This window comes from Radiomyces spectabilis (assembly GCF_025331425.1).
Source record: "Radiomyces spectabilis strain NRRL 2753 chromosome Unknown BYT42scaffold_9, whole genome shotgun sequence".
NCBI lineage: Eukaryota > Fungi > Mucoromycota > Mucoromycetes > Mucorales > Radiomycetaceae > Radiomyces > Radiomyces spectabilis.
The window spans coordinates 1298686-1319108 of NW_026251934.1; the positions used below are offsets into that span (position 1 = coordinate 1298686).

The 20423-nt window shown below is 41.9% G+C and overlaps 9 protein-coding genes across 9 annotated transcripts; 5 read left to right on the forward strand and 4 right to left on the reverse strand.

Moving 5' to 3' along the window:
- Positions 1 to 92: 92 nt before the first annotated feature.
- BYT42DRAFT_499188 (uncharacterized protein) lies at positions 93 to 617 on the reverse strand (the record flags this gene model as incomplete). Its single annotated transcript, XM_051564619.1, has 1 exon — positions 93 to 617. One exon carries the CDS (start codon positions 615 to 617, stop codon positions 93 to 95), a length of 525 nt encoding a protein of 174 aa, XP_051421847.1.
- Positions 618 to 1256: 639 nt separating this feature from the next.
- Positions 1257 to 1807, forward strand: BYT42DRAFT_615734 (uncharacterized protein; the record flags this gene model as incomplete). Its single annotated transcript, XM_051571992.1, has 2 exons — positions 1257 to 1444; positions 1753 to 1807. The coding sequence occupies 2 exons, from the start codon at positions 1257 to 1259 to the stop codon at positions 1805 to 1807; spliced, it is 243 nt and encodes an 80-aa protein (XP_051421848.1).
- Positions 1808 to 1863: 56 nt separating this feature from the next.
- Positions 1864 to 3431, reverse strand: BYT42DRAFT_576865 (vacuolar import and degradation protein-domain-containing protein). The gene is made up of 5 exons (XM_051569107.1): positions 2891 to 3431; positions 2729 to 2806; positions 2553 to 2642; positions 2172 to 2404; positions 1864 to 2025 (listed from the first exon to the last, which is right to left on the reverse strand). Exons 1-5 carry the CDS (start codon positions 3404 to 3406, stop codon positions 1962 to 1964), a joined length of 981 nt encoding a protein of 326 aa, XP_051421849.1. The 5' UTR covers positions 3407 to 3431; the 3' UTR covers positions 1864 to 1961.
- A 275-nt stretch (positions 3432 to 3706) lies between these two features.
- Positions 3707 to 4663, forward strand: BYT42DRAFT_576870 (kinetochore component CENP-S-domain-containing protein). Its single transcript, XM_051569108.1, has 7 exons — positions 3707 to 3783; positions 3846 to 3897; positions 3962 to 4033; positions 4100 to 4133; positions 4195 to 4234; positions 4300 to 4326; positions 4383 to 4663. The coding sequence occupies exons 1-7, from the start codon at positions 3751 to 3753 to the stop codon at positions 4437 to 4439; spliced, it is 315 nt and encodes a 104-aa protein (XP_051421850.1). The 5' UTR covers positions 3707 to 3750; the 3' UTR covers positions 4440 to 4663.
- Positions 4664 to 4990: 327 nt separating this feature from the next.
- BYT42DRAFT_576878 (uncharacterized protein) lies at positions 4991 to 5642 on the forward strand. Its single transcript, XM_051569109.1, is given in 3 exon segments — positions 4991 to 5057; positions 5060 to 5073; positions 5133 to 5642. The coding sequence occupies 2 exon segments, from the start codon at positions 5060 to 5062 to the stop codon at positions 5329 to 5331; spliced, it is 213 nt and encodes a 70-aa protein (XP_051421851.1). The 5' UTR covers positions 4991 to 5057; the 3' UTR covers positions 5332 to 5642.
- Positions 5643 to 5784: 142 nt separating this feature from the next.
- BYT42DRAFT_576883 (uncharacterized protein) lies at positions 5785 to 7216 on the reverse strand. The gene has a single exon (XM_051569110.1). The coding sequence runs from the start codon at positions 6715 to 6717 to the stop codon at positions 6181 to 6183; it is 537 nt and encodes a 178-aa protein (XP_051421852.1). The 5' UTR covers positions 6718 to 7216; the 3' UTR covers positions 5785 to 6180.
- BYT42DRAFT_576884 (At2g23090 like protein) lies at positions 7177 to 7964 on the forward strand. Its single transcript, XM_051569111.1, has 5 exons — positions 7177 to 7288; positions 7347 to 7421; positions 7520 to 7590; positions 7672 to 7727; positions 7799 to 7964. Exons 1-5 carry the CDS (start codon positions 7280 to 7282, stop codon positions 7810 to 7812), a joined length of 225 nt encoding a protein of 74 aa, XP_051421853.1. The 5' UTR covers positions 7177 to 7279; the 3' UTR covers positions 7813 to 7964.
- Positions 7965 to 9611: 1647 nt separating this feature from the next.
- Positions 9612 to 11873, reverse strand: BYT42DRAFT_576889 (uncharacterized protein). The gene is made up of 5 exons (XM_051569112.1): positions 11392 to 11873; positions 10929 to 11308; positions 10691 to 10748; positions 10571 to 10605; positions 9612 to 10478 (listed from the first exon to the last, which is right to left on the reverse strand). Exons 1-5 carry the CDS (start codon positions 11609 to 11611, stop codon positions 10023 to 10025), a joined length of 1149 nt encoding a protein of 382 aa, XP_051421854.1. The 5' UTR covers positions 11612 to 11873; the 3' UTR covers positions 9612 to 10022.
- A 3960-nt stretch (positions 11874 to 15833) lies between these two features.
- BYT42DRAFT_499377 (uncharacterized protein) lies at positions 15834 to 16220 on the forward strand (the record flags this gene model as incomplete). Its single annotated transcript, XM_051564636.1, has 4 exons — positions 15834 to 15873; positions 15943 to 15981; positions 16046 to 16102; positions 16183 to 16220. The coding sequence occupies 4 exons, from the start codon at positions 15834 to 15836 to the stop codon at positions 16218 to 16220; spliced, it is 174 nt and encodes a 57-aa protein (XP_051421855.1).
- Between the last annotated feature and the right edge of the window lie 4203 nt (positions 16221 to 20423).

The window sequence follows — 20423 nt, forward strand, 5'->3', positions numbered from 1 at the left end:
TGGTCTTGTGTGTGCAATGGCTTGGTTAAGAAAAAGATGAATGAATGCAATGCAGATAATCAAATAGAAAAAAAAAAGGTGAAATAAAGGAATCATGATTGAGATTGCGCTCGGTGCGAGTCATATGCCTCGCTGGTGATAAATTGAGCCAACTGCTTTTCGGTTGCTTCAAATTGGGGAAGAATGATGGCCACATAGCCTTCGTCCATTCCATGTTCCCATAACAACTGAGGTTCCTTGACGAGACGCGGATTCAGATCTTTGAGCACTCCGCCCATACGAGCCTGCAATTGGTATATATGCCCGTCAATGTCCACTTCACACACTACCGTCGACGGTTTGACTTTTTTGCCCAAGACATCGGTGCATGGACGAACTGTGATGCGGCTAGTAAGTGGGTCGTACTTGTAGATGGGATGATCAGGGGCAAATCCCAAAACGCAAATCTTGTTGGGCGACTGACGGACGTAGATATTGCCTACTTTGGGCTTGTTTTCTTGGGTCTGTTTGGTTTCAACGTAATAGTGGATCGTGTAGTAACGATTCAAGTACTTTTTGGGATCCTCGTTCCATCCACGCACAGAATCGCGGTACTGCGTCACATCATAGTCGGCCATGGCTTTAATACGGCAGTAAAAAGATGAAAAAAAGAAATTCCAGAGAAAAAGCCACTTTGTGTGGGGAAGCAAGACAGAGCTTGTCGGGTTTTGGCCAGATGGAGCACGTGATTTGATCGACATAGCGAACGCGCAGCCAATTCTTACGGTGACACGAATTGCTGCGAGGTACGCAGCAGGTTTGCGGATAGTCCATTTATAGGTAACGGAATCTCAGTTCCTGAGCACGTCAATTGCTTTGCACCATGGCACAGCTCTTGACTCATAGTGCATCCGAAATAGATACTTTTTCAACGGCGTCAGTGGGTCTAGATGTGGCCATGGTCAGCCTATTCTATTGCGAGCAACGTCCATGATCAGCGCCACAAGTCATCTGCCAATCAAATCAGTTTCAGCCTCTTGTTATTTTTACTTTTTCATGACCGCGCCTCACTGAAGCCACATCCATGACATCTTTTTTCATGACGCGTTACAAGCACCTCAACTAGCTGAGCACTACCGAACCATTGGGTTATAAATACCCCGCAGTCTTCTCGATGATTCGGCGCTTGTATTCATTCATTATTCCGTATTGTTTTCTCTTTAACGGATTAACATTATCAGTAAAAAAGAATAGCACTTGGCTTTATTTATATCATTATGACCGCCACTGCCGAATGGGTTTACGCCGCAGGTTCCTCCTGGGTCGCTTTTGACGCTGAATCGCAAAGACAAATTGAAGGTTTATGGACCAAGTATGGTGCAAGCTGGATCAAGAGCCGATCTTTTGGTGGCAAGGCCATCTTTGTGAATACCGCCCAACTTACGGTCACTTACAACAATTACACGTATGTAATTGCCCGACGATACCTTCGCAGACGATAAGCAATCCATCTACATATGCATCCAACGTCTTCTTTGTTTATATGCCCACCTTTTCTATGTTTATTTTTTTTTCTTTATTCCTGTCAATCATGCCAGACCCTTGTATTATATTTTGATATGCTGCATTTTTTCTTTTTCATTAAAATGCTGTTTCTTGTTCCTATTTTTAACACTCACTACATGGTGCAGACATTTCGTGTAACCTGAACCCATTGAACCTCCCATGATTCTGTCTCTCAGCAAGGACACCGTTTAAGGCTATTCACGACAGTACCTTTGATAAGTATGAAAAGGAGAAATCGGAAAATAAGAACGGCACGGGATGATATGCATTGGTCGCTCATCACAGTGAGGGAACCAAATTGTCACGTAACGAAAAACGCAGTCGTAAGGAAACCAGCGAAGCATACATACTGTATTTTTGATATAATGGTAGGTGAAGGGGTATAAAAGAATTCAGCAAGACGTATTCTGTTTGTGTCAATGGAATTCAAAATTGCCAAAGTAGCGCTGCTCCACATGATCCAGTGTCAGTTCTTGATACCTGAAAATGCCAACCATTTTGTTAAAAAAAAACTGGAGAACCTCTCTTGCTCCCATTCCTTTTTCTTTGGTCTCTGTTTGAATGGCGAAACAGAGGATGATTGCGGGATTCGCGAAAAAGCAGGGGACCCGCCCCTGTCGACTTACCATTCTGTATGATATCGAAAGAAATAGAATCCACTGATGTGATTCGTTGATCGCTGATAGCAGATGTAGTAAAACCCGGCGAAACTGGCGCCTTCAATTGTATCCACTCGATGGTCTGGGATCAAAAACTGCTCTTTCCACCGCATATAGACGAAATCCTTGTCGGTAGGGTCGTAAGTAAAACCATCGAGATTAAACAGCGGAATATACGGTCGAAATGAAGGAAATCGTTTCTGCACAAAAAGCCGATGATAAGAAAAATAAGAAAAAGATAGGCCGTAAGTTCAACCGAGCCATCCATGTAACCATAGTCATTCGGCATATCATGACCCACACAAAAGGAAGCACATGAGATGGAGTTCCGACAAAAGGTCGACTTACCCAATGTGCCATATCAATGGATTGCTGCGCTTGCCATTTCCGTGTGAGAAACGGATAGCGAGGACCAATGATCTCGCCTTCAAAGTAGGTCTATTGACACACACATACACAAGAACACGCATACGCACACGTTAAATTGCATGTTTCATATAAATCCTATCTTGCCCACTTGTTACCGTGAGTTCAGGAAATTGCGAAGTCAGGCCTTTGATATTGAGATAACCACATAGCCGACTTTGGCTCAAATCAACGTGCTAGGAACAGGTCGGGCCCATGAGTTGGATCCGTTAGAGCCCATTTCGGACAGGAGGGTTCCAGGAAATTCAAGTCCATCTTACCTGAATTTCGACTGTAACTTCATATGTCATTTGCGCACACTTTTGAATGCCTTTGAAAACAGATCCTGCGTATAAGGCGCCCAGGTGAGAATTTCGCAGACGCTGCTGGGACAAGTCGATGGGATGAATGTCTTCGGAACTATCGTGGGGTTGATTATGCAGCAGGGTTCTACTACGTTTGTTCTTTGTATCGGCGACATCAGGTTGCTTCCTTGAATATTTTCGTACTAATGATTTACAGGCTTGTAGGTTGTCTGGAGCCTTGTTATCGCAGTATATGGAACTGCCGTTGGAAGGAATGGGCATGCTGGCTGATCCACTGAATTGAAGGGAGAAAAGAACAACCTCTTTGCAGGAAATAGAATGCAGTATAAAACGACAAGAATTGTGACAAGCCAATCGGGTTGATAAAACGAGGTTGTAAGGTTTGTAGTAAAATGCAAAAGGAAAAGGAAAACCAAAAAAGGCGTCTTGACGTGGGAGGGGGTCTTTCAATTTTTGCCTTCCTTTTTTCATGCGAAACCGTGAATTTTGGGATGACCCTTGAAGGGTAGATACTCCGAACTGGGCAAGAAAAATTGGCCAATAGTTCGTTCACTTCATTCCAAGCTCTATCCTCCAAGTAAAATCGTATATCCTCTTTTTTTATCACCATTGATAAGCTTGCTGCTTATTCAGGGTTCAGGCTTACGTACAACCATGGATTGAGTGTGTCGTTTCAGCAGCAACCAAATATCTTTGTCTGCAGGATCCGTTGTGACTTGTGAAAGTAGAAAAAAACTGTGCCCGGCACTGCAGGCATGATTCAGTGGAATACATTTTTTCCTGCGTCAAAAATTCTATAACCAAAAGAAGGGCCCATGGACGATTCAAACGATATTCAACTTTACCAGGTTGGTCAACAAATGTTACCCCAGCATTTTTGTGTACTTTCTCGTTTTAATCGATTTCGCAGAACCTGCGCAATGCCGTATGGGAAAATGTAGATCAGATAACGCGACAAGAAGGTAACAAGGAGTCGTCATGCATAATTAAAGACAGAGCAACCGCGAACTGATCATTGTGACATAGCTGCATCAGCGGGCAAAACAGTATCACCTGAATTTGTCGCTTCCTTAACCGACGTTGTATTTAAGCAAATGGGTAAGGGACCCGAGTGTACAAATCAAATGCAGCATCAAGCGACTCAAGACGAGACGAATCACTTAGAAACAATGGCAACCGATCTCGAAGCATTTGCAAAGTAAAATTCTTTTATTCAACTTCAAAGCGAGATTAATCAGCTTATTGTGCATTCGGTGTAGACATGGCAAACGGAGTGTCATATCAATGGAAGATGTCAAGGTACGTTGATTACCCTTTCGAGAGAGATTGGCAATTCTTCAATCTTACCATGGGATGATATCCAGCTGTGTGCGCGACGAAATGAAAGCTTGGTAAGTTGCCTACATCAAGACATTGGCATGGATACGTGACTGACAAGATAAACTAGCATAAAATTATTTCTGATGCGGCTACAGAGATTTCCAACGAACGCCGGAAACGATAGCCCAAAAATCTAAACAATTTAATCTTTGGAAAATTAGCGATTATGATTTACACCAAGTTATGAGGACCTGTTAATTCTTTTTGCACTTTTCTTTATCTGTCAACCATGCCTCGCTGCCCACTTCCACGGTAATAGGCGAAACAATCAGCAGCAAGATGCCGTTTGCGCCAGTTGTGGTCAAACAGAGCATGTCGTCTTCCAAATAAAAATGTGAGTAGAGCTCTTTTTGAAGAAAGGTGGTTGATGATATGACTGGCGTTCTAACTTTTGTAGCATTATTCGATTTGTTGTTTTTTTATGTCAGTTATACTGTCATTTATACTGTATATGTCCTTTCATTCTCTTTCAATTTTCAATGAATCGAATAATACATAAGCAGACGTGCCTCGATCTATGAATTCATGCATCAGTGGGGTGACTATCGTTTCATCCATGGAAATCCACATATATTTTGTCTTCGTATTTTTTCTTTTTTCTTTTGATTTTCTCCTCTATCTTCTGTTTACTGGGATAAAGTCTCACTATCATTGCATCCCCTCGCATTCATCATCCATCATCCAGACTATGGTTTACCCGCGTGTATCTGTAACCAGTCAAGCCGATTGAAATATCAAAAAGGTATGTTTTGTGTGATGTGACTATCCATTCTTACAAAAAAAACTTACCTGTCCATTTTCTCTATCCTTTCTTTAGCTTTTGGTTTTCTCTCCCGTTTTCTTTTCGCCTAGCAAGCCATCCATCCTCCAAATCTTTCTACTTTGTTCGCGCACCAAATGTGGCCAATCCGGTTTTTGTCGTCAAAGGGCATCGTCGGTGGTGTGACTCTCCTTCTTCATCAGAAAGTGCTTACGCGTCCTCCTCAGGTTCCTCTTATTTGGATTGCCACCTGTGATATCGTCTTCGCTATTTCTTCCCGACCATTTTATTTTTGCAGTTTGTAGTATTTCGATAGACCTTCTTGCAGTCTTTTCCTCCTTTTTTTTCCCACAGGGTTTTTAAGGGTTTTTTTACAGACGCACCTATTGTTTTACTTTTTTTTTATATTTGTATCGTTTCTTTTTTTTAGGTCGGAAAGCTCTGCATATCTGCTGCATCGAATAACAAAGGTAAAATATCTTAACGACTTCGAATCAATCAAAGAGCTTACTAACTCATTTTTTTTAAATACCCAACATTCCCACACATCATTCTAGATCTATCATAGCCTGGGCGGGATGGAACTGAGGGGGTCAATCAGTGCTGCTTTGCGCGTATTCAGAAACAAATCACGACGTAAGGGATGCCATAACGTTGTCATTAATATACCAAAGTCCGTCAAGAGTTCCCGCCCAGGTTATGCCATGTATGCGTATGGCTTTTTGTCTGACGAAAGTCGCTCAATGTAAGAGGGCGGCCTCCGGTGGCAGGCGGCATTCATTGCACAGCGGGTGTACGGCTTGTTAATGTGTTTACTGCACACCATACCACGCACATACCAACGCACGCAAATAAACCATTTCACACTCTCCATCATGCCACATCATCCCGATCCCGAAACAGTTTCAATACCGCAGCTAAGTAATTCTTATCAGTTGATATACCGAAGAATGCATGCCAGATTCTTGTAAGAAATATCCCTTTTCGGAAAACACAGACTGATGTCATGCGTACAAACGGTGTCACACAAATGCAGCAGTAATCATATCACCATCAAACCCATTGCATTATTTATTACTTTGTTATCTGGATAAAAAGGAAGATCTTACAATAATCGATGATCATTCGGATTTTGCACAGCGTGAGTTTGCATCATATCGTTGCGTAATTGTTCAGCGTGGGTGCATGCGGCTGCTTTGTCATCACCTAAATGCGGGAAAAGACCAATGACAGTATCAACCAACGGTGAGCTTTCTCGGGGGGCTTGCGCCGGGGCCAGCACTGCCGGTTCGGCTGCACCTGCAGGAATGAAATGAGGTTGTTCGGACGCTTGCCCTTGTTGGCCGCTTTTACGGTGCTTCTGGTCGCGGGCGTCATAGACGGCATCTTTGACAAAGCCGACCACATCTTTGACGTAGCCCGTGACACCGAGCTTTTCGGGAGAAAGCGTATGTTGAGCTAATCGAGGGCTGCTGTCCTCTTCCGGAGGCTCACAGGTAGGGCTGTGGATAACATGTGTATGGTATGGTTGCTGGTCGGGCGCTATAGCCATGTCAACTGGAATATGGGCCGGCAGTATATCATCTTTTCGGTCAGTCTCTGAATGTGGCACGGCTTCATCGGGTTGCTTTGAGGGATTCATGGTTTATATATACGAATAAACGAAATATACAAGCGAGGGAATTGGCAATTAGTAAAAGAAGAAAGATTTTGGAAGCGCGAATTGACAGGCTTTCCCAAAAATTTGGTCAATATCTGAGACCAGAAAACCCTGGTCGCGTGATTAAGCCATTCAGCAGCAACCTATTGAATAACACACTTTTCCTTTTTTTTTTTCTTTCTGCCATTTTTGGAAATCCACCAACTGAGCGTATCATAGCACTTTCTGCAAGCATGAACGGGCCGTTCGGAGCCATTTTCTATTGGCACTAAATAAGTAGCAAGTGAATATATTTATGCGTCATGGTTAAAAAACGCTTTGGTTCATGAATCTCATGTTCATCGTGATTCGTTTCCATGGGGCCACTTCTTTACCTCCCAAAAGAGGTAAATGGCTCGGAAAGGACGACGAAAATTGGTTGGTCGCCCTCCTTCAGTGTAGAAAAAAAAAAATAACAGAAAAAAAAAAAAATAAAAAAAAAAATTCGCTCAGAAAAAAAATTCCCTCTACTTTTTTTTTGTCCTGGAATCTAATTGAATTCGTCATGGGAAACGTAAGTTACAATTGAAGATGGAAAGGTCAGCAGTAAGAAACTTATAAGGAGTGTGTAGGGTGCCAAAGCTCAGCAAAAGCGTGAACGCAACGCAAAGAATCAAAAGTCAGATGCTAAATCTCAACTGAAAGTGGTAAGTGACGAAACTCTCAAAAGGGGTTTCCGAAACGAGTAAAGTGCCAATTGTCAAGTGAGAATGTCCATGTGTTCTAACAGGCGTGAACCTCTTAGAATGCTGCTGCCAAGAACATCATTTGCATGCAGTGCCGTCAGACTTTCCTCTGCACCAGTCGTGAGAAGGCGTAAGTAGAGAATTCAGGCCCTGCCTATTTTTTTTTTCAATGGGCGACGAAAAGTTTAAAAACGTCTTTGATGATCTTTAGTTTGACTGAGCACGCTGAGAATAAGCACAACAAGACCATGAAGGAATGTTTCCCAGGTAAGTTACCGTAACTAGGTCAGACACCCATGGATGTGTCTTTTTGACTTGTTGGTTTTTTCCTCGTGTAGATTTCTCGGCTTAATTGTCGTTGTCGTCAAAAAAGCATAGACAAGTTCTTACTTGTTGTTTCATTATAGAGGAGTCGCTAAGGAAATAGAGCATCATTTGCATACGAGTTGGAGTTTCATAATATATCATCTACTTTTTTAACCAACCTTTTTTTTTCCCTTTGTATGATCTTCCGATTCTTGTAAGCCGCCATCTAGCCTTTATAACGTTTGTAGCGGCCTTTTGTTTCACTTGTGTGGTCAAAATGTTCTTGGATATTGCTGTTGCTGGTTCTTGATGATTTCTCGCTGATAGATATAGAAGAGAAGGTCAGATCCATACGTCCGACTAATGTACTATTGCTAACTGGGTGAAGGCTCATATGAGAAAGGTTCACATTGGCACTGGCGTTTACACCACACACTCAACCTGTTCTGCGTTGAGTACAAGTAGCCGTTCAACGGGGCATGCCATTAAATGGTGAAAATTCCAGCATTTGTTAAGTCTCGCCTTGAGTTTGTATTATTCCATCTTTTTTTTACCCTTTACACCACAATCAGGCTACACAACATGACAACACCTCGGATTCGTCAACAAAACCGATCGTGTGTTAATCATGTATGCTGGGGAATATTTTTTGTAGCAACAACGATTTCGCTTTTTTCTCCTCGCTACAGTTTTATCAGAGCGCATATACGGCATCATTTTACAAATAATTTGTGAGGATCTAACAATAGAAAATTTTTGGTGCATGCACCGTGTACAGTACATTGCTGTAACCTCTTTAAAAAATGCGCTTGAGGTCTGCTTACGATACTAACAGAAAGTTAGCAATCACTGGCAGTTTTATTTTCAGTAGCCGTTTTCAAGTGAGGTTTAAGAAAAGTCGTGTATATGGCACTCCAGGAAACTGTTAACATATTGGTATTGCCGAATGAAAAGGAAAAGGCAGGTAATGTAGTGGCTTTCATCCGAAGAACATTGTTTTTTATCGTGACAACTGATCTACACGACTGAGCTGTGCAATTTGACCAAAAGTGATTAGCTTTGCGGTGTAAAAACTGCGCAAGTCCTCAACGATTCGGTTGCCGATATTGGTTTTTTAAAGTTGCAATCCTGGCCTTGGGCATAGAAATCGATGCGTTGATTGCATAGGCTGTGTGTGCATAATGCGCTGCTCATGGTTAGTATTCAGACGCTGTCATTGGTGCACACATAGCATCGTGAGGGAACGTGATCATCATCATGGTGTCGTTCATATAGATCTCCAGATCACGGATCCACAAAAGATTGTCATCCGCTTTCAGAAGACAAAACATTGACGAATGCAAACATGCAGTTTCAGCAGCTTTGCTAAATGGACTACATTGCTTTTAGTCTATTTCTTTCATGTCAGTCTTTGCCTACGACGACATGGAAACACCAACCATTGCGAAACCTGTGGCATAGCGATAATACGGCAGACTGTTCCCATGGATAATCAAACAATTAGTTCAACGAGAATGCTTTGATGCTATAAAGAAAATGGGTTGTTTGTCCACAGGGTAGTTATGGCACTTATTTTTTTGTTGCCATGACTCAATTTGCTGCATCCCATGAGCGAGAAACAAAATAGTGTCTATAGGAATTTTTTTTCTTCCGAGAGTAAGGGGTGACTCCCGCCGATGACCGATGTGCGTAGTCTTCCGCCGCGGTGGCTCATGTCGCTATTTTTGAATGTTTATACGCCGAAAGCCAGCGCGGCGTAGGCCATTGGCCTTTTTTTTTAGTGTCAGTAGCAGTCCGTAATGTTTATCAATACCATGTCACCGTAAAAGGCAAGAAATGATTGTCAATGTTTTGTTTTTTGTTTTCTTTTGCTGATCAAGACGATCTTCATATGGAGTGGGTCACGCTAGACATATATAGAAAGTCGCATGGTTTTGCTCGCTTTTGGATTATGTTTAAAAGAGGCAAATCGAACGACCAGACAAACAATACAAAACCAACATAACAAAAGGCCAAAGAAAACTGTACAAAAAATAAAAATCAATTAAACTGCTCACCGACTGGTGTTTTTAGCCGCTGCAGCAGCACGTTATTTGTGAAAAAGCGTGAGCGATCTAATGACTATACATGGGAGCATGTAAAGAGTTACCTAATACAAGACATAAAAATAACAAAAAGAAAAAAAAGAAGTGCAAAAGGATGAAGAGGAAACGTCAACAGGGGAGGGGAAATGGATGAAGCAAAACTACATTTTTTTTAAGCCAACACGTAGGATGCAGCGACCACCAGCATCACACCGAGAGAGGAAACTGCAACTTGAGCTGCAGCACTCCCTTCCTTTTCTTGTGCCTCTTGTCCCTTTGTTTGGGAAACATTGGAACCGGCAGGGGAAAGTTCACTAGAAGAGGAAGATGAAAGGGAGGAAGAAGAGGTGGCAGCAGCGGAAGAGGAAGCGGCGGTACTGCTGGTAGCGTTGGTGGGAACAGTGGCATTGCCTTCCTTATAAGAAGGTTGCTTCATACAGGCACCCACAGTCTTGACGTTGTAAGCTTTTTGAAGGACGGGAAGAACACGAATGGCAGCATCGACGGTCTTCTGATACAAGTCATGTTCCAAGGAAATACCGCCTTCGGTAGCAGTGGAAGCTTCGGCGGCCCATTCGGTCACATTGCCATCAATCCAGGTTTCCTTGAAACTGGGATCTTCATCCACCTAAAAATAGTATAATTCGTACTTTAGAATCTGGACCTTTTGGTTTCGCGCGTAAAAAAAAAAAAAAAAAAAAGTTGGGATGAACTATTTACCTTCCAGTCATCAGTATCATGATTCCAAATAACAGCTGCAAGAAAAATAAAATTAAAAGAATGATTTGATGAGTAAACAATGCACAATGGTGTGGAAAATAAACATAAAGAATCACTTACCGGTGAAGCCCAAAGCTTTAGCAATGTCGCGGACGCGGTCATCAATGTCACCATAAGGCTACAAGAAAAAAAAAAAAAAAAAAAGAAGTTGATGAGCAAGGGTGATGTGATTCTCGCAGAAACCAGGAGTTGGGAGGAAAGAGGAATGACGAGAAAAGGGACTTTTTTAGAGGGATGAGGTAGGATGGAAAAAAAAAAGCGAGAAAAAAAAAGAACATGCAATGGTCGATCAACATACCGGACGATAAAATCGAGGGGAGACACCTGTCACTTCTTTGATGGCTTGTTCGGTCCACTTGAGTTCAGCAACGATTTGTTCATTGGTTTGGGTTGTCAGGTAGGAATGAGACCAGGTATGCATGGCCAATTCATGACCGGCCTTGTAAGCGCGCATGGTCAAGTCAGGATAGCGGACGACTTGACCGCCAATCATGAACAGAGTTGCCTTTTGATTGCTTTTGTCAAGGAAATCATACAACTTGGGGCTGAATTCAGTTGGGCCATCATCGTAAGTGATACCCCAATCACCCTTGGGACAAGCAACGATGTCGTCGGGACGAGTGCAGCCTGTGAAGGTCCAATCACAGTAGGGATCGCTGTCACCAGATTGCTTGGGTCCTATTTCGTGAAATGAATGGCATGATGTTAATTAAACTATCCATAGGATGGATAAAAAAGCAAAAGGCTGGGAAGATTTTTACCATCAGAACCACCCTTCAATACTGGTGCGTTGGAAATGTTGGCACTCTTCAATAAGTCCATCCATTCAGGCTTAGGAGTAGGCACCGATCCTGGATTAGGATACTGTTCTTTGAATTGGAAGCCACCAGCAGAAGGTGTTGGAGAAGCGGATGCGGCGGGAGGTTTCTGAGCTGTGGCGCTAAGGGCAAGGGCGGCGAGAATAAACAATCTGGGCAACATGATAATAGGATAGATTAAGCACCGAAATTTAGGATTAGACGAATTATAGTAGAAAGGAAAAGGATCAAATCCAAACTAAATAGCGATATAAAAAAAATTATAAGAGGGAAAACGGGGGGAGGAAGGAGACAAGACGTAGATATCCAGTCACGGGTGAGAGAATGAGGAACAAGAAGAAGAAGAGGGAAAAGAGCGGCGGGATGAGGTCGTTTAAATAACTTTATAAGACGAGCCATGATTTGGACCGCAAAATGCGCGTGGACGCGGAAAACTGTGTTTATTTTTTGCTAGGAGTGACACAGAAATAATTATGAACAACTGAGCCGACCTACTTCAATGTGTCTCATTTTTCTCGGACCGCTGTTCCACAGCAGACGCACTACTATTTAGTCCTGATCATCACCTTTTCGGATACCTAATTCTATTTTATCCAACTATAGCCATTATCCTTTAGTGGCCACGCCGATTCTGTCAACCGAAAATGGTCTTTTTGTTCGGTTGACAATTGTCATTCAACGTGTTTGTGCCACTTTTTTCTTTCTACTTTTTGGTATTTCAACCGACGAATCTCTTGATTCATTTAAACTAGGAAAGCTCAGCATGACGGAACAAGAAAAAAAAAAAAAAAAAAAAAAGGTTCACGGCTGTTTCTGTTTTATTTTTATTTCGCTGACAAAGTTGATTCTTGGACCTCCTTCTTCTTGTCAGTTTCCCCTTTCGGTTCGTTTCTCATCTTGCCCCCTTGTTGTCATGACAAATAATAAAGAAAAAACTAAAACTAAAAAACTTGGAAGCAAAGAGCGATGGAATTCAAACATGACTGACCGAAGGAGTTTGACAAAAAGGTAGCCATCCTCGTTTTTTGACAAGGCTTATTTCACTGCATTACCATATATGAGAGTTGCGCGGCAATTGCATTTTACCAGGTGTACGCACACACATACACACACACACGTCCTGCAGGTGCCCATTGGATCAATATTCACTTCAAATTCCGTCTCCAGGCTTTGGTCGCGGCTTGTGTCACCTGGGCGATTTTTTTTTTTTATTTTGGTTATTTCTGTCTCTAAGGCTTGTTAGGGCGCAGCTTTTTTAGCCATTCAAAGTCCGCCCGGCTGAGGTTTCAACCAGCCTCTTTGCACTGGCGTTTCCGATGAGTTCACAACTGCAGGAGGCAACAAGGAGGTGGTGTTTTTTTTTTTCTTACTTCTTCTTTGCTTATAGTTTACCCTGCTAATATTCAATGTAAAACCTGAACAAATAAAGTGGTACCATGTGTACTAAATTCGACTGAAAAGCATAAGGACCGTGAGAGCTGCCGATGGGAACAGGATAAGAATAAAAACATTTCTGCCGCAGAAAGTGAGAACACTTTTACTATTCATGGCAACTGTTCATGCCAACAATTGTCTTGGAAAGGACTTTTTTTTAGACAATTACACAGACTAACTGTCCAAAAAAAGCATAGTAAAGAAAAATGGGCGAAAAAAAGATATTATTGACATTTCTGGACGTGACATTTACCCGGGAAAAGCGAAAAAGAAAAAAATATAATTATCTTGTTGGCTCACAGTTACTCACTGCACAACGACGATCCTGGATGTGATTCTCTGGCAAAATAAAGTGCAATGGATGTAAATGTTGCATAATCCAGTGGCGAAGATGTCCAAACTTTCAATTCATACCCTTCTTTCCCCTTTACTTCTGATTCTCCTTGGAAGAAAAAAAAAAAGACCCAAGTGATTGATCAAGGAAAAACACGGAACAACAAAACCCTTTTTTTGGAACGCATCATCATGAGCATCGACGTGGTGCAAATTATGCCGACTCAGATTCAAAAAGATGTTTAAGAAAAGTGGTTATTATTGTATTTCCGCTCTTGGTCGATGTACGCCCTGTGCCTAATATCCGCCGTCGGCACATGCACCCATGGCGACCTATTGTCTGGGAATGGACCAAAAATAAAAATAAAAAGATTATCATCGCGATTCAATAAATTCACCGATGACTAACTGTTAATAGCCATGCGCTAGCCATCGATCAATGACTGAAGCATGGGGTTTACGTAATGATGAACAGCAAAGCCAGAATAAGACGCGCCGCATGGGAAGAAGCATGCATGCAAGACTACCATGATAATCCTAGTATATACCTCGTGCAAGGCACTTTATCCATGGTTCAATCCGCTATTTTTTAATGCGCGATTTTTTTTTTCTGGTGACAGAAGATTCCTCACTATCTGTACATGCATGTAACCAACCATTGCAGAATGGATGGTTACTAAAACAATATGGATTAAAGACGGATTGAACGTCCGCGGTGACGATAATGAGTTTGATCATTGGTTGAAAAAGAAGGGTTTGACGCGATAAGCTGGATCAGAATGATTCGAATTTTCTGTCAGTTCGAAATTCAGTTACCGGGAAAAGCGACACGGCTAAACTCGTGCTGGCTGCATGGAATGGATATAACCAGCTTAGTGCGAGTTGGGATTTTACAGGCACCGTTCAGTGTTGGAAGTTTGGATTGGCTGAAGAAAAAAAAGTTGTCGGCGATAACTATTAATATCTGTGCCTATCGGTTTCAGCGTCACGCCAGAACGCGAAAATATCTTTTTGGGTTTCAGATCATCGGGCCGGTATTGTCAATTTGTAAAGACGGTTCTAAGAACTAAGCTTACAAAGCGAAAATCACACAAGCTACTCAACACCCGCCAATATCCGCCAATATACTGAACCGTCCGCGGTCCCTTGTCTCGGAAGGTCCTCCCATCAGGATCCGTCCATGGGTCGACTGACAGAACGCGAAAACAAAAGATGTAAAATGAACTGCAACTCCGCACTTGCTTTCCGCCCATGGATTCACGTGGAACTGTCCAAAGCTTTTGCATTCCACTTTGGCGTTGAAACTCATAGCAGCTTGTGGCTCGGTCATAGTGGGATGAAGATACGCAAATATGGCGTTTGTTTGGCGGATGCATGCTGCTTATGTTTGGTCTTTTTTTTTGTAGCAGTAACGCGACATATGAAGCGCAAGTGTCGTTGTTGACTCGAATTTATTATATTTTCAAACCATCAGCGGGTGAAAAATAAGGAGTTGGTCGTTCAGTTGTGATATTATCTGGTTTTTTTTTTTTTTTGCGTGATTTAGCAGTGCAGCCATCAATCTTGGTTCCATATTTAACCAAACACCATAACATGCTCCCATTGTATGATGAGTAACAGCTCTGACTCTTGCGAGAAATGATACGACGTTTCCAGAATTGTTTGCACAGAGACAATATCAAGAGCCACGATACCCCTTGGAAAATAACCACACAAACACACTCTCACTGGCGTCCAAGATACAATTACGTTTCACAGGAGGCGGGGGATGGGGGAGTTGGGTTTGATGTTTAAATAGACCCATATTCCCAAGAAAGAAATAAGTATAGACACAACATCACATGACGAAAACTACCCATATGTTGCGTTTCACTCAGCCGGTTGACAGGCTGTGTCCTTGGGCTGAGTCTCTGCCAAGCATACTTTGTACGCTCCATCAACCGCACGGCAAAGGTTTTCACAACTTGAGATTTCGGCGCTGACTTGATATGGAAGTTTTATATGTTTATTGAGAAGAACGGTAATTCACCTTGCAGTTCGGCAGGGTTCCCAGGCCTTGGCATTCAAAATGGCATGGTGATCTTAATCTTGGGAACCCACATCACAGCGGAACTGGGATTATAAAATTGGACTTTTTTCTTTTGCAACCAACTTAAGAAGCGCCGTTCAGCTCTTCCCAAGTAGAAACGTTCTTAAGACTAGAATCGTTTTTCACCAAGGCGAAAGACGACGATAAGCTTTGGAAATTCGAGGTTGCGGTGGCAGCAAGCAACGTATGTGACACACTAAGTAGGTGGTTTTCCTATCATGCTTTGTTCCGCTCACCCGACCATGCAAGTTTAAGAGCAAACCTGAGAGCAAGTGTCACTATCATCAGAAAAAAAAAAAGAAAAAAGGTCATCATGAGTTATTGTTTAGAAAAAAAATCATATAAAAAACAAAATGCCAAGCATAATGACGGCATCTGTGGATGAAACCATCTTTCTCGATGTGATCAGGTAAGTAACCTCTTTTAAAATTTTAGTTTCTTTGGCGGGCTCCTTTTCTTTTCTCTCTTTTTCTTGCTCCTTTCAACTCTTTGTCTCTTTTTTCTCGCATCAGAATACTAGTTATTAGCCATGGCCTTGACATTTTCTGACATTTTCAAGCTTATCTTTGGTACGTCTTTCTATGGCATAATGAAACCAGGAGAACAACCAAATTAAAATCAGTCCTTTTACAAAATAGCTGTCATTCTTCCACCTCTGGGCGTCTTTTTCGAACGAGGTAAAGATCAAAACTTCAATTGATGTTGGATGTTCATCGATTGGCTAAAACCTGCTTATTCAAGGCTGTACGACTGATATTTGCATTAACATTGCCCTCACGATATTGGGTTGGATTCCTGGTAAGACATGATCCTTTGGATTATGGGTACAATTGATGATTGTTTAACAAGTTTATCGTTTCTTTTTATCCATCCAAAAGGTGTGATTCATGCAATCTATATCATTCTGAAGTACTAGCGGATGTGTTTTTACCCTCCCTATTTTTCAAGGCGTCAATTTCATTGACCGTTTTTACTATGTATTGCATCGATAATTATCTATTATTATCCCATTATCTTACCCTTGTAAATCGATAAATACTTGCTGAGGTGCCTTGACTCTATTTGCAGACGGCACAATAAATCAGAAGAAGAAGAAGAAAAAAAAAGTTAAAACATTAAGAAAAGCGATACTATTATGCTTACCGTTTGACACGCGGGTTCACCAGACTCATGCCTTTAGGCCTTGACCGCATTGCTTTCAGAGGAGCAGAAGGGTGCACCGCCCGAGGGTTAGATGCAGATTGACTCGCTTCTTGCACTAACCGATGTTGCATCCAATAAAAATTGATATCCCTTTTCGTTTTCAGAGTCACCGTTGGATTGTTACCTTGCGTTGCCCATTGCGCACGGAGTCGTTCATTTTCCCGCTGTAAAATACGGCTTGATAAGCACATCATCTGATAGCTAGTTGATCATTGAAAAACATTGTATTTCCACCTGTAAATCTGCAAGTTGAGAAGCATGATCTCCCTCTTTTTTGGTCGGTTTTTGATGCGTCTCAATATGACAGCCGTCTTTTTGCACGTGAGTGACAAGCTGTAACCATCAACATGAATGGATCAGATGATCGGTTTACGAGTCATGGTCGCAGCCGTGGTCGGCCGTAAAAACAACATCAAACTGAGAACCTTACCTTGACCAGTAAATCAAAAGTCAGGTTACGCGGTTTTTCGGCTGGTGACATTGTCATGGAGACAGCATTGCGCTGTCCTTCGCCCACTCGAAGCTATGCTTGAAGTGTCAGCCCATTGTCAGGCTGAGCATGCTTTATTCTCCCATACCACACACTCTCGATGATTTTCGTTCGTGATATAGATGTAGCCTTTTGCAAAACTATCTTTAAACCATCGTACAAAAGTGAATGGGGCGGTTTTCGTTACCTGAAGGACGAATGAATTAAATGGGCTGCAGCAGTAAAAAAAAAAGCCGATGTTCCTCGCCTTACTTCGGCCAATGCATTTTCGCCTTGATATTCTGTCTCATACACATCCGAGGCACTCAACACGTACAGACGCCAGGCCATGCTCACTTTCACAAATTGGGAATACACAATGTATGATTCGCTGACCGTGTAAGACACTTGCACCAAATCATCCAACTGTTCCCATTCACTAAGATCGGACATTTTTCGTATCTAAAAGGAAAGGAAGCTCGGAAAAGAGCAAATACTCAGGTCCTATCCTATAGACACTGTTGCCGAAGAATGAGAATGTGAGAGCGAAAAAAAAAAAAGTGACGGTCTACAGTCAGAGTGATAATCCGCGCAACTAGTCTATCTATCTTCTATATAATTAAAATCTTTGAAAAATTAGCGATTTTGTAAATCACATGATCTACACTAAGTTATCAAGACCTGTTAAACCTTTTTTTCATCTTTCAACCATGCCTCGCTGCCCACTTTCACGATAATAGGCGAAACAATCAGCAGCAAGATGCCGTTTGCACCAGTTGTGGTCAAACAGAGCATCGTCGCCGTTCACATAAAATGTGAGTGGAGCTCTTTTTTGAAGAAAGGTGATTGACGATACGACGATCTGGTGTTTTGTAGCATCATTTAATTTGGGTTATCTGTCAGTTATACTGTATATGCCCTTTCATTCTCTTCAGTAATCGAATGATACATGGAGCAGATATGCTTCGATCTGTGTAGCTCATCATTCATGCATCAGTGAGGTGACTATTGTTTCATCCATGGAAAATCACATATTTTTGTCCGAATTTTTTCTTCTTCTTTAGTTTTGCATCTCTTCTGTTTGCCTGGAAATCCCTCACTATCATTGCATCCATCATCCATCATCCAGACTATGGCGTGTATCTGATCCGGTCGATTCGATTATTATGAAAAAAGGTACCTTTTGTGTGATACGACTATCCGTTTTTCGACAAGAAAAAATTTACCTGTCCTTTTTCTCTATTCTGTCTTTAGCTTTTGGTTTTCTCTCCGGTTTTCTTTTGCCTGGCAAGCCATTCAAGCCATCCATCCCTCCAAAACCTTTCTACTTTGTTCGGGCACCAGATTGTGGCCAATCCGGTTTTTGTCGTCAAAGGACATCTTCGGTCGTGTGGCTCTCTTTCTCATCGGGAAACGCTGACGCGTCCTCCTCATGTTGCCCTCATTTGGATTCCTACTCTTGATATCGTCTTTCATGTAAGTATTCTTTTCGCAGTCTTCCCTCTTTTTTTCGCCACAGGGTTTTTTGTGAGATTTTTACTGACGCAAGTTTTATTTTCTTTTATTTTTACTCGGGAAAACTATCGATATCTGGCCTCCAGCTCGAAATTACCGGCACTTCTGACCACATCAATATCTTGGCCCTGCTCAAGCTGACACCACCGCCCCAAAAATATTCCGCCGCTTAACTGTTTCTGCAAGCAATTTTCTTTTCCGCATCGAAGAAGAAGCTTACGTGTGGTCCGTATACATATTTTCTTTCGGCACAATGTTTGATTTAAAGGTAAACCAACCGCAAATGTTCCACTTTTTGGCCCATGTGGTTGACCTGATCATCATTCTTGCATTGGCAGAGTGACTATTGTTTCATCCATGGGAACTCATTCATTTTGTCTTCAATTTTTTCTTTTTCCTTTGGTTTTCTCCCTCTTCCCGTTTACCTGAAAAGCCCTCACTATCATTGCATCCTCACCCGCATCCACATCCATCATCCATCATCCAGACTATGGTGTATCCGGCGTCTATCTGTAACCGGTCAAGTCGAGTATTATCAAAAAGGTACCTTTTGTGTGATGTGACTATTCGTTTTTCGACAAGAAAAAACTCACGTTCTTTTTTCTCTACCCCTTCTTTAGCTTTTGGTTTTCTCTCCGGTTTTCTTTTCGCTTGGCAAGTCATCCATCCCTCCAAATCTTTCTACTTTGTTCGCGCTCAAATGTGGCCAAACCGGTTTTTGTCGTCAAAGGCATCGTCGGTGGTGTGACTCTCTTTTTCATTGGGAAACGCTGACGCGTCCTCCCCAGGTTCCTCTCATATGGATTGCTGCCCGTGGTATCGCCTTCGATATTTCTTCCCGACCATTTTATTTTGTAGTTGTAGTATGTATTTTGTATTTTAGTGAATAGTCTTCTTGCAGTCTTTTCCTCCTTTTTTTTCCCACAGGGTTTTTAGGGGGTTTTTACAGACGCACCTATTGTATTTACTTTTTTTTTTATATTTGTATCCTTTCTTTATTTCGGTCGGGAAGCCCTCGGTATCTGCTGCATCAAACATCAAAGGTAAAATATCTCAACGAAATTTGAATCAACCAAAGAGCTTACTAACTCATTTTTTTTAAATACCCAACATTCCCACACATCTTTGTGATCTATCATAACCTTGGGCGGGACAGAACGGAGGGGGTCAATAAGTGCTGCTTTGTTCATTAAAAGTGTTTCATGGTATGCCAGAGTATTGACATTAATATACCAAAGTTCCATCAAGAGTCTCGCCCAGGTTATGCCGTATTGCGTTAGGCTTTTTGTCTGACGAATGTCGCTCAAGGGAAGAGTGCGACATCCAGTAACAGGTGGCATCCATTGCACAGCGGGTGTACGGCTTGTTATAGGATACCATCTTTTTCCCAGTTGTGGTCAAACAGAGTATTGTCGTTTTTCGAATAAAAATGTGAGTAGAGCTCTTTTTGAAGAAAAGTGGTTGATGATACGACTGGTGTTCTTCTGTAGCATCATTCAATTTGTTTTTATTTGTCAGTTATACTATATATGCCCTTTGATTCTCTTCATTTTATAATGATTGAGAGGTCGGTGTTCATCTTCTTTTTTTCCGTTACACCATTTGGTTCAAAGGCAAGTCCAATTTCTTTTCCTTTGCTATGATGTAATGAACGTATACTAATTCAAATTTTTTCAATGTCATATAACCCAAGTCGTGTCAAGCGATCAATGGCTATTGTAAACTCAAATAACAAAGGTAAAATATCTTGACGAAAATTTGAATCAATCAAAGAGCTTACTAACTCATTTTTTTAAATACCCAACATACCCACACATCTTTCTAGATCTATCATAGCCTGGGCGGGATGGAACTGAGGGGGGGAACCAGTGCTGCCCTGCGCGTGTTCAGAAACAAATCACGTTGCAACGTATGCCATAAGGTTGTCATTAA

Coding starts and splice junctions, on each gene's coding strand:
- BYT42DRAFT_576884 (XM_051569111.1), top strand. Junction 7,422..7,519: donor CTAAATCTCAACTGAAAGTG/GTAAGTGACGAA, acceptor TGAACCTCTTAG/AATGCTGCTGCCAAGAACAT. Junction 7,591..7,671: donor TGCACCAGTCGTGAGAAGGC/GTAAGTAGAGAA, acceptor GATGATCTTTAG/TTTGACTGAGCACGCTGAGA.
- BYT42DRAFT_576870 (XM_051569108.1), top strand. CDS start 3,751: ATGGACGATTCAAACGATATTCAACTTTACCAG. Junction 3,784..3,845: donor ACGATATTCAACTTTACCAG/GTTGGTCAACAA, acceptor TCGATTTCGCAG/AACCTGCGCAATGCCGTATG. Junction 4,327..4,382: donor CGCGACGAAATGAAAGCTTG/GTAAGTTGCCTA, acceptor AAGATAAACTAG/CATAAAATTATTTCTGATGC.
- BYT42DRAFT_576889 (XM_051569112.1), bottom strand. CDS start 11,611: ATGTTGCCCAGATTGTTTATTCTCGCCGCCCTTGCCCTTAGCGCCACA. Junction 11,309..11,391: donor ATTGAAGGGTGGTTCTGATG/GTAAAAATCTTC, acceptor TTCACGAAATAG/GACCCAAGCAATCTGGTGAC. Junction 10,479..10,570: donor ATGATACTGATGACTGGAAG/GTAAATAGTTCA, acceptor TACTATTTTTAG/GTGGATGAAGATCCCAGTTT.
- BYT42DRAFT_576865 (XM_051569107.1), bottom strand. CDS start 3,406: ATGAAAAAAGGAAGGCAAAAATTGAAAGACCCCCTCCCACGTCAAGAC. Junction 2,807..2,890: donor AAGTTACAGTCGAAATTCAG/GTAAGATGGACT, acceptor ACCTGTTCCTAG/CACGTTGATTTGAGCCAAAG. Junction 2,026..2,171: donor TTTCGATATCATACAGAATG/GTAAGTCGACAG, acceptor TGGCATTTTCAG/GTATCAAGAACTGACACTGG.
- BYT42DRAFT_576883 (XM_051569110.1), bottom strand. CDS start 6,717: ATGAATCCCTCAAAGCAACCCGATGAAGCCGTGCCACATTCAGAGACT.